At 40.9% G+C, this 17,619-nt stretch overlaps 2 protein-coding genes and 1 long non-coding RNA gene across 3 annotated transcripts in view; 1 reads left to right on the top strand and 2 right to left on the bottom strand.

Moving 5' to 3' along the window:
• Nucleotides 1–13,681, top strand: part of npas1 (neuronal PAS domain protein 1) — a 56,907-nt gene extending 43,226 nt beyond the window's left edge. The window contains exons 6-13 of the mRNA XM_028044612.1: nucleotides 1,926–2,085; nucleotides 2,242–2,354; nucleotides 4,455–4,651; nucleotides 4,905–5,011; nucleotides 5,156–5,303; nucleotides 7,681–7,793; nucleotides 9,004–13,090; nucleotides 13,124–13,681. Of these exons, the coding sequence (XP_027900413.1) occupies nucleotides 1,926–2,085; nucleotides 2,242–2,354; nucleotides 4,455–4,651; nucleotides 4,905–5,011; nucleotides 5,156–5,303; nucleotides 7,681–7,793; nucleotides 9,004–10,067 (1,902 nt within the window). The 3' untranslated portion in view covers nucleotides 10,068–13,090; nucleotides 13,124–13,681. The remainder of the gene's footprint in view (nucleotides 1–1,925; nucleotides 2,086–2,241; nucleotides 2,355–4,454; nucleotides 4,652–4,904; nucleotides 5,012–5,155; nucleotides 5,304–7,680; nucleotides 7,794–9,003; nucleotides 13,091–13,123) is intronic.
• tmem160 (transmembrane protein 160) overlaps nucleotides 1,311–17,619 on the bottom strand; it is a 23,548-nt gene continuing 7,239 nt past the window's right edge. The window contains exon 5 of the mRNA XM_028044625.1: nucleotides 1,311–1,352. The gene's annotated coding sequence lies outside the window, so the exon portion shown is untranslated. The remainder of the gene's footprint in view (nucleotides 1,353–17,619) is intronic.
• Nucleotides 5,041–17,619, bottom strand: part of LOC114161380 (uncharacterized) — a 24,580-nt gene continuing 12,001 nt past the window's right edge. The window contains exons 4-5 of the long non-coding RNA XR_003599004.1: nucleotides 6,025–6,028; nucleotides 5,041–5,051 (exon numbers count right to left, since the gene is read on the bottom strand). This is a non-coding gene — a long non-coding RNA (uncharacterized LOC114161380). The remainder of the gene's footprint in view (nucleotides 5,052–6,024; nucleotides 6,029–17,619) is intronic.

The raw sequence follows: 17,619 nt of genomic DNA, 5'->3' as shown, positions 1-17,619 counted from the left end.
CCTCGTGGACGCTCTGTCACAATGTAACATGACTATCTAAAGTCCAGACTTAAATCTCATTATGAGATTTCCAACTTGACAAAGTTTTCAACCTTTATCAGGTTGAAAACTGACAAAAACTTTCATTCCTTTTGTTTCTCTCCCTGTCTGTCCAAATACTGCAAATAAAGGCTAATAGTACCATGGAAACTTTTAAAAATAAAAATCTGCCAAGACTTCAAAAAGCATGTTCTCAGACCTCATCAATCCAATCTGACTGATCTAAGGATATTTTGCCCAGAGGAATGGGGAAGGTTCAACCAAAAGACTTGCAGCAGTAAATGAAGGAATGGAGTGAAGGGTGGCACTTGAAGCTACAGAATCTGGAGACGAGAAAACAAGCTGCACGCATTCAGATGTCATTTGTTAAAGTTCTTAAAACCCATGAGTATATTTTCTTCCCCTTTGTATTGGTCTGTTAGGAAGTTTGTAGTTGCAATAGGATAAAATATGAACGCCTTTGCAAGGTTCCATACATGGAGCTTCTCCATAAAGAAGTCCTATTGGCAACAGTTTTAGACCAATTTATGTTCTCTATCTCCACATCTGTGACAGGGAACTGAACTTATTCTTTTGATTTTATAAAAGATTCTGGTCGTCTCGTCTACCAGAGACTTCTCTTCCTTCTTGCGGAAGTTAGACCCAGTTACTCTTAGTCTAAACAGTGTGTGATTGCAGATGTTTCTTTAGAGAGAAAAGAAGCAGAATCTGTGTTGATGCTCTTGTAGTCATGCAGGTGATAAATTTCCCCTAATGAAAACATATGTTTTGACCAACTTCAGCATTGTCACCCTTTTAGCCTCTATTAGATTTAGACACAGTCGCACCATTTTCCACAAAAACACAAATTCATAGAGTGGGTTCTGTGAAGTTCCATGGGACCTTTGGCAGCTCTTCTATTTGTTTTTTGTTTTTTTATCCAGCCCTTTTCTTCCATCCCCGCTCTCTCTGCTGGGGTTTCCTTCTCGGCCTCCTTCGCCCTCATTGCTCCACTCCCTCCTTCTTTACTCTTCTTCCGCTCTTCCCTGGCTGTGATGTCCTTGAGGACCAGCTGAAGCTCCCATAAAGCCTGCAGTAAATGGCTCTAATCCGGTAATAAATGGTTGTGTCCTACAGACAAGGGTGTGAGGCTGCTGTGGCCGTGGGTTTTATCAGATGGAATGGTTTTGCCACACAGACACACACGTTGCGGAAACACACAAGCGTTCACAGATGTAACAGAAGCTGCATACCATAATAGAAGGCCTTTACACCCCGATATTGTTTCCGTCTCTCTCTCTCTTCCTCTCTCTCTCACACACACACACACACCCCTGCACACTCATTTATACACCTTCAGATGGAATCACAGCGTCTTAGATTGTGCAGCTTTTATGGATGCCATGCAACAGCAGCACCATTATTACCTTTAAATGATTAGAGATGCGACTGTGATGTATTATGATGATAGCATCGTATGGAGCTGTTGCACCACTCTTTATGCCGGCTGGGGAAGACTGTAACTGAAAGAAAGAGCAGGGAGAGACACAATAGGAAGAATAGTAATGTGACCTTTTGAGATAGTTGGAGTTCACCTGTATTTAATCAACAAATACAATTGATTTTTATCTCTCCAGGTTTTATTTGTGTACCACTGTAGTGACATAGCCCTCTGAGGCTGGATTGTGTTATGTGGGTGTGTGTGTGTGTAAGATGGGTGGGGGAATGTCTTACAACCTCCTCATTCCTTGTTGAGTAGTAACCCAGAGCGGTGCTTTCATTTTCCTGTCATAACATATATTGATTTTTTTTTTTGCCCTACCCATGTGTGTGAGCTGTACCTGCACACGCTTTGCTGTTTGTGCTCTAAGCGTTGGACTCTGATGGGTGGCTGTGCCTCCGTTCAGGTGGAGCTGACCGGCAGCAGCGTGTTCGACTACATCCACCCAGCGGACCACGTGGAGATGGCCGAGCGGCTGGGGATCAAACCGCATCTGCGGGCCGAAGCCGGCTGCCACATTGCCCCCGACAGCGCCTCCAGCACCGCCTCCACCTCTTCACTAGCCGGTACCCCTGAGCCTGGTACTTTTTGTCCTGTAATAAGCAGCTAAATTTTGATTGTTGCGATTTCCCTAGGCAAAGTCTCTCGCCACATAATATAGAAGTGGTATTTTTTACTTTGCTTATCAGTCATTAAAATGGTATTTTGATCTTTGACGGCAGGTCCCTCCAGTCCTCATTCTGCTGCTGACGATCCTCCAGAACGTGGCTTTTTCATCCGAATGAAGTCCACACTCACCAAAAGAGGCCTACATGTCAAATCCTCCGGATACAAGGTGAGGAGTTCACCATAATCTCAAAATATTCATTCAGTAACATTAGGTAGAGATTACAGTTTCATACCGATCATGTCTGAAATAGAGGAAGTGCTGTTATTACCAGAGTTTTTGAACAATCTGGATTTTCTTGACTGGTTACAGATTCCCAGTTTTATTTTTTATTTTGTTTGATTTGCCGTCTGCCAATGCCAGTTTTTTCTTTTTTTTTTTTTTTTTTACAATTCTGATGTTTTCAAGGATTATAACAAGTAAAAAACAAAAGCAAATGCTGCAGGTTATTTGATAGATGTATTATTATTGTATTCAAGATTAAATTACAAGTAGCCACATTTTTGCATAAACTTTATCTCTTTTCTTAACAAACTTGATGTGCATCAAAGTACATTCTGTTGGTCAACGTGGTTAAATTTAGACTGAAAATAGTAGGAAATCATAGTTTTTATGCTTTCTATAACTCGGGAAATGAATTTTGATTTTTCATTGTTCAACCTGCAGATCAGAGCCAATCTCTGGCACTGTTTTTTTTGGGGGGTTTTTTCAGCACCCGTAGCATTTTCATCAGCTATATGGAGCATAAAGGCCTCTGGGTGATTTTGCCCCCTCACCAATGTGTGCTCTCATTTATACCCATGAGTTGCCATTTTGTCCCTTCCTAATTGCGTTTTGTACCTACAATAATTTCACACCCAGCTTACTCAAAGCATTGTGAAAAAATGCATTGACAGTCATAAAATGCTCACACAGTACGCATAATTTAACATAATAGTTTACTATTTTTAGCTTAGTTGCATTTATTTTGTTTGGGTGAGAAAATAACCCAGGAAAAATATTCTACGGATAAAATGTGGAACACACTAGTTCCATTTATTTGGTTCTCATCTTCATTTGACCTTTTGAGTATTATGAAATATGACAGATTTTTGTCCCCTGATTAAGAAAAAGCTGACTTCCTGATGAAATTTTTTGTCCTACCGTTTTATAACTACGAGATAATTACAGAAGGCTGGTGCCCAAACTTGGTGCCAAACATCCTTTCAAAAGTAAAATCAGCTATGACACAATAAAAATTAATGCTAAACAATAGCCTTAGGGTGAAATGAGTAGCACACACCATATAATACAGATTCTTCTGTCCTACCTGTTGCTGCACACAACTGGTCAGCTGGCTAAAAGAAGGCAACTACAGGTTTCCCTCCCTTTGAAATTCAAATTTGTCTTCTTGGAAATATTTCTTTGTGGAAAAAACAGCCAAGTTGTAAAAAATTCCAAAAAGCATTGCCCATCATGCTTTTTAGTTTACACTGTCATAAGCATCATTTCTGTTTAGTTGTCGACCACACGGTCCTTATTCAACTAATTAATATTCAAACAAATGATATGGACAACTTTTCTTATAACTATAATTATCATTAAGTCACTTTGTCTTAACAAAATTAGGAAAACATTTTTCTGTTTTAAATCGAAACAGTAAGATAATCCTGTACATCATCACAAAAGATTTTTTGATACTCTGACGTTCTAAAATCTATGAACATTTTACCTCAGGCAATCTCATTATATCCAGAGAATAAACAGCAGAGATGGAAAGAGTATAAAAATAGTGTTGTCAAGTAAAAGTACAGTTACTTTGGTACAATTTTACCTTGTAAAAGTTTAATTTAAATAAAAGGTACCTTTAGTCAATACAAATTATAATCACAAGCAGCAGATAAAACTGGTACTGTTGATGTTTGATGTTTAAATATTGTACAGAATGTTTATTTGGTCATAGCACAGATTAATTTCCACCACTGCTAAACAGGAACATTATGTTTACCTATATTTGGTTGGACCTCTAGGTTTTGTTTCTTGCTGCCCAGAGTTTCACAGCAGTCTTGTTTCCTGGCTCTGACCTTATCACACACTAAACCAACCCATCTCACAGAGTACACCGCTCCCGAAGCTGTAATGTCAGACCAGCTCCATTTTTGTTTTGGTATTTTGTTTACAGCATTCACCCTGTCCAATTATTCAGTTCGATCTCCACTTGGATGTATCGATGCATTAGTTTGTGCTCCCACTTGACTTTGTTTTTAAGGACCACGCTCTGCTTGTCAGGTCATCCATGTGACCGGTCGGATCCGCTGCCGCCCCGCGCTCGTCCCGGGTTTCACGCGCTCAGTCTATCGCCCGATGGGCTTGGTGGCTCTCGCACACACGCTCCCGCCCTCCACGCTCAACGAGGTCCGCATGGAGAGCAACATGTTTGTCTTCCGAGTGAACATGGACTTGCAGGTCACATATTGTGAAAACAGGTAGCTTATTTTATTATCATAATATTTGTGCGGACAATAAGTGCCACTGCACATTTGTCCAATGTGTGAATTTTTGTTTAGTGTAGTTTTTTTTTTCTTTCTTTCTGGAGTGTGCCCACATTCATGTTTTTTCATGAGCGGCTGGCAGAATCCCCAGCCAGCTGGTGGTTTTTAGAAAATACATCTGCTTCTGTTTAGTTGACAAATTTGTTTTTCTTTTTGTTTGTTTCTTTTTTTATCCATTGCTCCACAGGATCTCAGAGTATATGGATCTGACCCCAGCGGAAGTGGTGGGACATACCTGTTATCATTTCGTCCATGTGGAGGATCTGGAAAATATCCGGCAGAGCCACGAGGACCGTGAGTCACACACACATTTTCACATGCAGACAGCTTCTCACTAGTGATATTGGGATGCTATAGGTGTGCATTGTCTGGTTGTGCAAGGCGCCCTCTGCTGCCACATTTCTGAACTAACCAACTACTCTGCTTTCTCACCGTTAGTGCTGAGGAAAGGCCAGGTGGTGACGGGCTACTACCGCTGGCTTCAGAGGAGAGGAGGTTACCTGTGGATCCAGTCCACTGCCACTGTCTCCATCAATCACAAAGCCCCCCATGAGCGCAATGTCATCTGGGTGAACTACGTCCTGAGGTCGGTCCAGCAGCTGCACATTCTCAGGCTCTTGTCAAATAAAGCTGTTGTTATATGCTGACAATATTATGCCTGTGTGCAGAAATCCTTCCGGGGGGGGAATAGGTGATGAAACATGCAGGGATTATTGGTGGAGATTTGGAGGTTACTGAGAAAGTACTGACTTCAAAGCGTATTATTTTTGAGCTTGTTAATTCTGACAGCCTTAACACAAACTGCTGAAATAAAGCACGACTTAGAAATATAAGTGCTTTCATTATTTTTAAGGATACCTGGAGAGAGAGAGAGAAAGGGCAAAGTGTTGGAAAAACCAGAAATTTATGGGGTTTTTTTTTTCCAAGTTCTCCCTTTTGTTTCTTCAGTCCACAGAATATTTTCCCAAAAGTCTTGTTAATTATGAAGATGTTTTCTAGCAAATGTGAGATAGCCCTTTACATCAATCTTTTTATTATTGTTTAATTGTGCGCACAAGCCAGTGTAGAGTTTAGATTTAAACTCTGCACTGTGATGCAATACATCCATCTCAGAGAAAATTAAACGAGAATGCACAGTATGAAATTTTGTTTATCTACTTGTTGTATTCTATATAGAGGAGTAGGCAGCTTATCATGTTGAATAAACAAAGATCATTAGACTGTAACAAGCGCAGGGCATTGTGTAATGCACATGCAGCTCCGCCCTGCTCTGCTCCTATCAATCACACATCTCAGATGATTTGCACTTGACTCACCCTGTGGCTACAACAAGTAGCAAAATGGAGCAGGAAGGTTTTAAGCAAATCTAAAAACAGGAGAAGTTATACTGCTTACTAAGACTATGCTCTAAAAACTAAAATGTAATTAAAATAATATGTCATGTCTACTTGGGGCTCTGGCCTATAATTAAATTTATGGGATCAGGTTCCGACACAATGCCTACAGGCTCAGGCCAAGTCAGGCTGGATTTTTTTTTGTCCCAGTCTAAACTCTACTCTTTATATGTTGTTTTTTTTGTCACGGTTTTGCTACTATTTTTGGTGATTTCTGTCCAGAGAAGATTCATCACTGTTTCATGTTTTCTCCATGTATGGATAAAGGCTTTTACTGTGGGCTACTGAATTCTCAAAACCTTGGGAAAGGTTTTGCAGCACTTCCTAAAACAAATACACGTCATCGGCACTGTTCTTCATCGTTCCATCTTCTTTAGATTGGTGCATGTTGCATTGCATTTTGAGAGCTTTTAGCCAACTTTATGCTGTCAGACTGGGGTTTTTTTTATGTAATTTGTGGATTCTTCACGTCTGATTGTAATCAGGCAAAAAGCTAATTTGGCATTTAATAAGGGGGGCATTTTAACTTTCACACGGGGCCGGGTGGCTTTAGAATCCACCTAATGAATTAATCAAATCATCGTTTGAAAACTGTGTTTACTTCATTCTTGTCTGAATGACAAAAGCAATGTATATTACTTTGGAGGATGTTTAGAGTTAAGGTATGGGGGATTGTCACAAAGGAACCGCAGATCAGAATCTCATTTTCTCTTCATTGTCACAATTGTTTTTTCTTTTAAAAGTTACATTTTTAAAAAATACAGAAAAGATTATTTTAAAAGTTACTTTGAATCAGTTAGTAAGCTGTTTGAAAGTCCTCATAGTTTCTGTGGTGTGATCCAACATTATTAGTATGCAGCAATATAACAATGCCTTCTTGTTATTCAGCTCTGTTGCTCTGAATTAGCAGATATGATCCTATTGAAAAGCTTTTAGGCTGAAACGCAACATTTCAAATGTCTTCACCTTGTTTTTAAATATAAATTACCTTTTAAATGTTGTATTACTCTTGGTTATGTCTTAATGTATTTTATACATACACACAAACGCATGCAGAGTAGCTAAATGCTGGCTCTACAACTAAGCAGTCAGACAAAAACAAGAGGAGGAGGCTGAATTTCAATGCTAATTAGACTAAAGCTATATAATTAGTACAAATGGATGTCAGAATTTTAGGTCTGAATGGTGTTTTAGTTAATTAGTGTTGTAATTACAAGAGCTCATTAACTTCTCGAACAGCCTCCCCTCCTTGTCGGAGCTTAACTTTGTATAGGTGGGCTGCTAAATGGGGCCCAGTGTGCATGTGTGTGTGTGTGTGTGTGTGTGTGTGTGTGTGTGTGGTAATGCGTATGTTTGTTTATTAAGGACTGTTTAAGGGGCCAGAGGTGTGTTAGGCAGAGGTTAGAAGCAGCTGAGGTAGTTTGGCTATTGGGGGCTGTTATTTTCCTGATTATATGTTGTTTCTGTCTCTAAGTATTCACTCAAACTAGTGCTGCTGCTTTTTTTTTTTACGTAAGTGGATTTAAGTGGTTGATCATTTGTTTATCTCTCTCCTCTCTTTCCATCCAGTCGAACTGAGATGCCCGACACTCCCTTGGATCTGCTGCAGCTACCGGAGAGCATAAGAGCCGAGAGACTTCGAGTCAGCTCGTCCCCCACCGACGGCTCCCCGCAGGCCCGAGGTAGTACTCATTACTTGACATGCATGTAGAAAATACCAGTTCCCTTCCAAAGCATTCACACTTTTCAGCCTTTTAGCTATTTGTCACGTTACAGCCATGAATGTCAAGGAGTTTTAACGGAATTTTATGTGATAGAGAAGCAAAAGTAGTACAAATTTGTGACGTGGGAAGGAAATAAGTCTGAAAAGACGGCATGCATTTGTATTCAGCCTCCGTCTTATACCACTAAAAATCAAATCCAGAATCCAGGAATTGCTCAAATCTGATGCCACACCTTGTTTGTTTACATAATGTGAAGAAGAAAATTGTGCTCGGTGTCTTCTACAAAGGTATTATGTATTTTCCAGACACATTGTGCTATTCTATAGGTCATTTTATTTATTCATTTAAGGTAATTTTATTTATATAGTACATTTTCAGCAACAAGGCATTTCAAAGCACACAATCAATTAACTATCTTATCTTCAGTTGTTATAAAAATGCTGCCAAACATTTGACTTCGCAATTTAGCATTTTTGAATTCGGCCTCTGTCTCTTTAAGAAGTTCCTGCTCTTTCTGACACTCCGCCTTCAGCATGATAGCATTTCTTAAGTTAGCCTTTGGCAGCATTCTCAGGAGCGTTGTACGCAAAAGTAGTTTGAACGATGAGCTCAACACTTTAATAAGCAAGGAACACTTGGCACATGGAAGTGGCAGCGTCATGATGTGGGGATCTATTTCTTCAGCAGGGACAGGAATGATTTGTGCAGGGAAATTCTGGACATATCTGATGGAAGGTTCAACCCACTTAACTCTGTGGGGAAGGTTCGCTTTCCAGCAGGACAATGATCCCAAAGCCACACATAAAAGTACAGAAAGTGGATTAATTTGTTAGAAGAGCCCAGTTAAAGTCTGTACCTAAATCTGACTGTGAATCTGTGGCAGGATTTGATTCTCCATCAAATCTGAATGAGCTTGGGTTATTTTGCAATAAAGAACAGAAGAAATATTTTTCTAGATATCTGATATCAGATGAATACTTTGCAAATATATAAAAACTATGTGTCTTTTTTCTTCAGTCTTTGCTGTTATGCACTACTTTACATTTTGGTTTGTCGCATAAAATCCTGAAAACATACACAGTTGCTGTTGCCTGACAGATGCGGGATGTGAGTACTTTAGCGAGGAACAGTGCCTACTCTCTTCATCGAAATTTATTTTCCTGCTCAGGTCAACCACCGGGGAAGACAGTCGGAAAGAGTGACCCTGACAGCAAAGGTAGAGAAAAATTTGCTGCCCCCGCCGTCCAATCAGAGGAGAGAAGGAAGCGCCTGCTAAGGTCCGACCACGAGGGAGCGCCTCCTGAGAGCCGGCGTCGCCTGGAGGAACTTCGACACACGGAGGAAGTGGTGTCAGCCTCCTCAGACCTCGAAAGTGAAGGCGATGAGGAGGAAGAGCCGGAGTGGGAGCAGGGGGGCGACAGCGACAGACTGAAGCAGGAAGACAGCGGGGGAGGGGGCAAACAGGGCAGAGGAGGGGACGCCACAACGGGAGGGGACAGAGCGGGCCGGGTGCACAACGGCCGGGCCGTCATCCAGCAGCTGAAAAGCGTGGTGGCACCGTCCACCCTGCCGCAAAGTCCCACCATCAAGACTGAACACGAAGTCCTGTCCACCGGAGGGCGCTGGGGGTCCCACACGCACGCCTCACAGCCCCAGCCGACGCACGCGCACACACCGTCCAGCAGCCTAAACGGCGACAGCCCCACCACCCCAATCCCAGATTCCTCGTCCAGCAGCGAGGCGCCGCCGAAGGGCCTGTTCACCCCTCCGTCTCCTGCCCTATCTCCTGCCATGTCCGTGTCCTCCCCACAGCCCCGCGAGGACAGGGTCGTCTCCGGGATAGTGAGCCGTGGCGCCGCGGGCGGCGGCACCGGAAACGGCCCCGACTTCGAGCTGCTCCAAAGACTAGCGGGTGGCGCGGCCGGACGGGTCCTCTTCCACCCCCTCGCCCTCGGTCCTCAGGGCCCTCAGAGCCTCTACGCTCCCAGCACCATCCGCTACGCTCCGCCGGAGCTGCCGCCCTCCCACCACCACGGTGGGGGCCATGGCGACAGCCTGCAGCTACGCTCGGACCACCACAAGGGACCCCCGCCGACCTTCTTCCCGCACTTGCAGCGGCTGGCCGGGCTGCCACCCTTCAGCGGTTTCTCACCGTCTGACAGCCCTTTCTCCTCCAGCCTGCCTTTCTGTATGAACGGACTGAGGGGGGCCGCGGGCACGGAGGAGGACTGAACCTCACCAGGGGAGAAGGAGAGAGGAGAAAATCAAAAATGAAGTGACATGACAGACCGAGAGACACTGCAAAAGGGCATGAAAGACAGAAATGGCCTCTAAGGACGTTACTAATTGGACAATGAGCTGAGTAACTGCAGTCTTGAAGAATGCGATACAAAAATCTACGGTGAACCAGTGACAGCAGCTCTCAGAGAAAACAGAACACGGACACTTTTGATTGGCTGTCCCTAAAGACGTCTCATCTCCGCAACAATACAGAACTCTGCTCTGTCCTTCTCTAGACGACCGCGTTGCTTTCTGTGTCTCTTCCACTTGGAGAAGCCATACTGTACATAGCTACGAACGAAACCACGAAGACCCTCAGCTTACATCCATGTCACTTTTACTCCAGTTAAACCAGTAGGAGGACTCTTGCCAATGGGGGGATGAAAGGAGACATTTGGAGTAAAATGTTTTTATCATTGCAGTATTATAAAAGTATCTCTTCCACTGGGTTTCCCTTAATATAGGTAGAGATGACCTTTTGATGTTTTATATCGGATCTCTGAAAGATATTACAGGAGTGTTCATCAGTCAGCCATACTTAAAGCACAGTGTTGGGACAAAACCATGAGTAACGTGGTCCCAGACATTCCAGTATTATATAAAGAGTGAAAAATTGCATCGCAGACAGTTGTTGTTTGAATATAAGATGGTAATTTGTTTGACTAAGTGTTAATTATAGTATATTCTTTATGAAGCTGAGGGTGTGTTTGTGTATGAAAGCCATACCGTTTTTTTCTTTTCTTTTCTTATCATTATTAATATTTTTTTTAAAACATTAATTCATTGATGTAGGATCTTTGTTTCCAAACATACAAATTAACGTAGTTTTATTGGATGTGAAATGTCATCCATTTTTCTTTTTCTTTTTTTTTTTTAAAAGTATATTTCTGAGAATGTTTAGAGGAGGACATGGTGCAGGACAGAAATGTTTTTGTCACCTGGACCTCTTGTGTTTTTTTATGAGCACTTACTGAAATTTGTTCCGGTGTGAACTCAATGCACTTGGTGACTCGGATGTTTGATCCTGTTAAAACAGAAAAACAACAGAAGTGGTCGTTAATAATATAGACTGACTGCAGAGCACTGAAGGGGGAGGGGCGGCGGTATTTGTGTTAAAAAAAAATCATTAAAAAAAAAAAGACAGGTCGATAAATAGACCCTTGTGGTCATTAAAATATGACAATTTGGGGTCGATATAACAAAGCTGTCAACTCGGTATAGGGTTTTAAATTAAAGTAGAGAAACGGGGCTCTCAGCGTTAATTAGCATCTCCGGTAAAGATGTGCATGTGAAGTCATCTTTTATTGCAGCAGCATAATGCCACAATAAATACCTACTTTTAATTTGAATGCTAATATTCAGAGAGTATTAAAAGCAAAACGCCTGACGTTATGAAGGAATCATTTCCCACAATTAGTGATCCCCTGAAATAAATGTAACAAAAGCAGCAAACAAAAATGTGTTCTCCCCTTTTCGAAATTTATAAGATCACAAAGTGACTGATGGGTTTGATACACTCAATAGAAGAACGCTCCTGTTGCCGCACACTGCTGTTCAGCTGGCTGAAAGTAGGCTGCTACACTTTACTCACCATTACAGGGATGACAAATTCAGCTGTTCACAATTATTCATAACGTAAGGAAAGATGTACTTACTGTTATTATCGCTCAGATGGAATGACAAGAAAGTTGCAGTATAAAATATAATAATACACAAGAGTATTTACACATGTAAGTGGAGAAAAATGGACAATCATCATTCTGTGTAAACTAAACGATCGTCACTCATGACTAATATTAAAACAAAACTACTGAAATTGGAGTCACAAAAAGGTTGAATAAATGCTTCGTAGTGAGAAAAAAATGGTTAAAATAGCACTTGAATACTAATATTAAATTTAGTTGATGTTTATTCTATCAATTTGCTTTAGTTTACGTATCAAAATTGGAGTAAAAAATTTATTTTGCAGATACCATTGCTAGATTTTAAGTATCAGTGGATTGCATAAAATTAAAAGGGTTGGGCATAATTGTTGCTTTTCTGTTTCATATAAAAGCTCTGAAATTAATCAGTGTTTAATGTATTCTCATACCAACCCACGTGTAAAAGGGATTTATGTAAATTATTAAGTAAATTATGACGCCGTAGTGTTAGTTTTCTTCTTTTACTGAAAGGGATCTGGAGATTTAAATAAAACTCCAGGGAGAAGAGCTAATCAGGTAGATATGCTATAAAAAGACGTGTAAATGCTGCATCATCAAGATAGAAAAAGAAAGTTTAAAAAAGAACAAAGTGATTTAAAAACTATTAGAATTACATACTGGCCCATGCTGAGTAAGTCATTTTAAATAATAATCTATTCCTGAGGTATACGTACAATGCGACATTGAGACCCAATTTTTCTGTGCTACTTTCTAAAAGGGAAAAGACAGGAGAATGTTCAGTAAAGCAGGAAATGGGGGGGGGGGGAAGCTTCTCACCTAAACCTTTCCACAGTCAGAGCAAGGATTAAAAAGTTTACTTGAAACAAAACTAAGCTGGAAAAGTCCCTAAGCTCATCTTGCCACCATGTACAGTTAGCAGGATGAATCAGTTTCCAAAGTTTTTCATTTCTGCAATGAAAGATGAATTCATTTTAAGCCTCTTTACACATCTTTATCAAGGAGGCCAATAAATGTTGTGGGCGACTCAAAGTGCAAAAAAAAAGTTGGATTTATACTAATTAAAATGCTTTTCAAGGTCGAGAAAAAGGCATTTTCTACTTTTCAATTTGTGCTCGTACCGGACGAGACACTTGAGATCGAAGGGTATGTAATTTGAAAACGTTAAAATCCTAAAGTTTGACATTTTTCACAAAAAGATCTCTGCAATAATGCAGCCAGTACTTAATGCATTAAGTACTCCATAAATTATATTAAAAAAAAAAAAAAAAGAACTAAAAATTGTTTCTTAGCACTTTGGAATGAGGTCTTTTGGTGCAAAAGACCTCATTTTTTCACGTGTTTTAGCACCTAAAACACGTGAAAAAATGTCAAAAGCTTATAATATTGGGGGCTTTTTTTTTTTTTGCCTTCACAACGAGATTACAGTTTAGTCTCCGCTGAGGATTTAGTTCACACACAAACCTGATGTTCCCAGTCCAATGTTTGGGAAGGGAGAAACCGTCCAATCTGCTGTGTGCAATACGCGCATATGTTGTAGCCGTCACAAATGTCGAGTGTGGGAGCGCACTTGTTCTCGGATGTTTACCGGTGTAAAACTGCAGGTGTGGATGCGGTTCTGAGTGTGTGTTTGTTGGGGTGCATGTGCGTGTGTGAGTGGGTGTCTTTTTGTTTCGGTCTTTTGTTCTCGTTGCCGAATTAAAAAAAAAAACAAAAAAACAAAAGAAAGAAGAAAAAAAAAGCTAACCCCTATGTCCATCACTGTGAATCTAACATTATCCTCCTCACATGTTTGTGAATATGTCGGCCGCCACCCATCGAAGAAAATGAACAAATGTAAAGAGCAAAAAATTTTAAAAAATGATGCAGATGACGATAACAATAAAATATTCCAGTAGAGGAGCACAAGTATAGATTTTGTCGTATTTTCTTCACTCCTCCGCATATTTCAACCTAACTAGAGTCTGAAATATATTAAAGCCCGGCAGACACTTTAAAGATAAGCATGCTTGTTCCTCATTCATATTTGCATTTTGCAAATTTGTCATTTTTCAACACACATCTTTATGAAGTATTTCACAGAATATAAGATGCTGCTCTTAAGCACATTGACACTCCCTTAAAATATTTATTTTCTTTCAAATTTTTTACATTTTAAGTAACAACCTTGACCATATTATATTTTTATTTGATATTGGCAGGCAAACAAAAACACATGATGCACATTTTATAATTATGAAGAGCAGAAAAAATTTTTCCCATGGTTTTTAAATTGTTTATTTTTTCTATTACAAATCAAAAATAAATTAGTGTGCACTGACATAAACCATGTTTTCACTATATTTTGTAGAACAACTATTCTCAAAATTACAGCTGCAAGTATTTTAGGGTGCTTTTCTTATTGCTTTCAGCATCTAGAGACTTTTTTTTTTTACCACATCTTCCTCTTATAGCAGTTCAAACTTGGAGCGTTTATGAAGTTTGGTTTCCAAGTCTTGCCAATAATTCTTAATTTGATTAAGGTCTAAGACATCTTGTTTCTGCTACAGAATAACATCCCCAAAGCATGAAAGCATCCATCTTTTATAATTTAGTAAAGCTTACCAATTTCAATTTAGACCAGAAAGTTTAATTTTAGCCTTTTAGTTCACCTGCTTGCTGTATCTCCTACATAGTTTGTGAGAAACTGATGACGTTGGCTTTCAATTCACAGAAAAGCAACCATTAGTTGTTGCTTTTCAACATCAGAGTAACGTTTATCATAAAGGCCTTCACAGAACAACAGTTTTTATAGGGATTATAATGGCACACCAACTGTCTTTACTAAGTAACTGACATCTGAAGGTGATTATTTAATAGATTTTATTTTAAGGTACCAGAGTAAAGGGGGGTTGAACATAAATCCACCCCAAACTTTTCTCATTGCTATTTATAAAAAGCCATGTATCATTTTCCTGACATTTCCAGGTATGCTTGACGTTGAGTTGATAAAATCCCCTTTGAGGTTTTTTAGTTATTTAACAAAATGTGAGAAACAACATATGCTAACCAAACAGGAGGGGCGGGGGAAAGACAAGTATATACGAAAAATATTTGTGTTACTGAATATGCATGTCCGTGTATTATCAAAAGACCAAGTGGACAATCTTTTTATTTCCCTAAAGTGGACAAAACAATATAAATCCTTAATAAAAGGGCAGCATGTGGAGAAGGTGGGATCAACCCCCTGGCGGGGCATCACCCGAGAGCTCCGGGTTCAGGATACACTCGGCCATAAATTGGTTTGAAATGAACACAAAGGCGTCTCACTTATGAGAAACTATATATGCAGGCACGCGTCGCAATGTATGCAGGGGTGCGCGTGCGGCTGTGCGCACGCTTTGCATGCGTCTTGCTGAATGCGTATGTGTGTGTTGTCTGAAGCAGCCCCAGGGAGGGGCTCTGACATTGAAGACGGGTTAAATCCTGTTTTACATTCAAGTGGCAGGCCCTAGTTCATTAGAGTGAGGATCATTCCTCCTCAAGACCAAAGGAAGCGCATACTAAACAAGAGCAGTTGTTGGGGAGAAAATGCCATTGTACGTGCAGAAGTGTATGCACTGTATGTGTGTGTGGGTGTGTGTGTGTGTGTGTGTGGGGGGGGGGTTGCAAAACAACTTTTCCTCTTTGTCTTATAGCGCCTTTATAAAGTGAGGAAAAGGTGTGGTTTGTGCAACTGAAACCAGCGCGTGTGTGGGTGCGCGCGCTCCAACGTAAGTCATGACAGCCTTCCCCCGACTCGCCTTCAGCTCAGGCTGTCATTGAGTCACCCGTATGCCCTCTCTGTCACTAACTTTGATGGCTTATCTTACCCCCTGAATTAGAGTCGTGCTCCCGGGGGAAATACCTCAGCACATGTAAATGCATTTGAAAAAGTAAAAATATGAGAGGGAATAATAAAGCGAGGCATTGCGGGGAGACAGTTTCTGCCTTGCATGGGAGTTACACTTCTTGTCCTTCATTCTTCCTCTTTATATATATATATATATATATATATATATATATTACTCGTAAGGTTTTCATCTTTGTCACCGTTTCCCCCAACCAGCCTCTCCTCAGATGAGTTTAAACTTCACTCCATCTAAAGCCAGATCCTTTGATCCGTGTGTATGATATTTAACACCTGAGAGCGGATGAGCCGGCTGCTTTTTTGAAACAAAGCAAAGGTAGTGAACCCAACTTTTCAGGGCTGAGGGGCCGTTAATGTGAAATTGAGGGTTTTGGAAATTGCATGAGGCCGGGACTCACGGCCGGCTGTGTTTGGCTGTTCAGGGTCTCGGATAGATGGTGTTTGTCAGTGAGGCCGCGTCTCCTGCCTCTGGGCACCCTGCCCTTTAGACGCGCCAGGCCTCAGGAGCCTCCTGCATGCCAAACAGACCTGTGCAGTCAGATGCAGCCGCAGAAGGGAGAGGAGGAGGAGGAGGAGGAGGGGTGGACGATCGGACGTGAGGAGAGACAAGTCCAGGGCGAAAAGGGTATGGAGGAGGGATCTGAGGAGGAGAGGCCAGCAGAGGAATCGGGGTGGTGGTCACACTACAGCAGAGCCTTCAGTCGGACCTCGAATGTGAAATCCAGCAACACTGAAAACACTTGGCAGAGGTGGGAATAGGTGAGGGAAAGGAGAGGAAGATGGGGAGCTTGCGGGGTGAGTCTAAACAGCAACGCTGTGTGTCGATGGCTGGGAGATTTCACAAACCTTTGCCCTAACCCAGTCAGAGATAGTTATCACAGACAAAGCCCACCCTGCCCAACTCCAGTACTCTCCCACACACACACACACACAGGCGCGCACGCCTACGTACAGCCACACTCTGCTCATTTCGTCTCATATACATGCGCGCAGATGAGGAGCTCATTATAAGAATTATGCATGTACAGAAAACACAGTTTGTACATCTTTTGACTCCCACTGCAGCAGGAGCATCTACTGACTCTGCATTTACCCATTATCTTCAGCCTCATTTGCAAAATTAAAAAAAAACAAAAAGAAAGAAAAAAAAACACGACAACCCCTTATGATGCATTGATTTTAAGCAGTGTGTGCAATTCAAAATGTTTTATTTCTAGTGATTTAAAGAACTTTTTAGAACCGCATCTTTCAGCGTTTCTCGAGACGTTTAAGCGTCTTTGGCGAAGCTTTCATTTTCAGTGAAAATTAATATAATATAAATATGATGAAAACACTGTTTCTGCTGAGGAATATATCAGGATATTCCAACATTTATTCTCACTTAAAATGGTTTAAATTACACAGTCACGTCGTATGACATCGGATTGTAGTGAGACATGATCTCACATGATCAGATGATTGTTATGGATTTTTTAAGGTTTGGCAGGAATCACTAATGTTGTAATTGTAACAATAATTCCCTGTTGTATTGTTTTCTTTTAGGGGGAGTTTCTCTTCCAAATAAAAAAATACATATACCTATTTGAACATGGCGACGGCAGGATCATGCTTCGGATTATCAATGCTTCATCGAAGGAAAATGAAAGTTTTGCAATGGCCCATTCAAAGTCTAAACCTAAATATTGTCACTTTAGTAAGGATGTGCATAATATTTAGATCCATCGCATCATGTGCCTGCTGTTCCCAAATGGTAAAGCTGACTTTAACCTTTCTTAAATTGCAATTGCCTAAGCATGCTAAGGTTGTAGACTTTTTAGAAGTTTGATTTAGAGTCACTGTGGACAACTACAAAGAAAAGCGATTAAATCAAGAAAAAAGAAAGAAAGAAAAGCTGGAATTTTAGCAGCAATCTTCAACTGGCTGTGAGACGGGGGGTTTCAGACAGCCCTTAATA

The sequence above is a fragment of the Xiphophorus couchianus genome, chromosome 18 (genome assembly GCF_001444195.1).
Source record: "Xiphophorus couchianus chromosome 18, X_couchianus-1.0, whole genome shotgun sequence".
Taxonomy (NCBI): Eukaryota; Metazoa; Chordata; class Actinopteri; order Cyprinodontiformes; family Poeciliidae; genus Xiphophorus; species Xiphophorus couchianus.
Note: the sequence above shows the minus strand (reverse complement) of the source record. Positions and strands in the feature narration are given on the sequence as shown.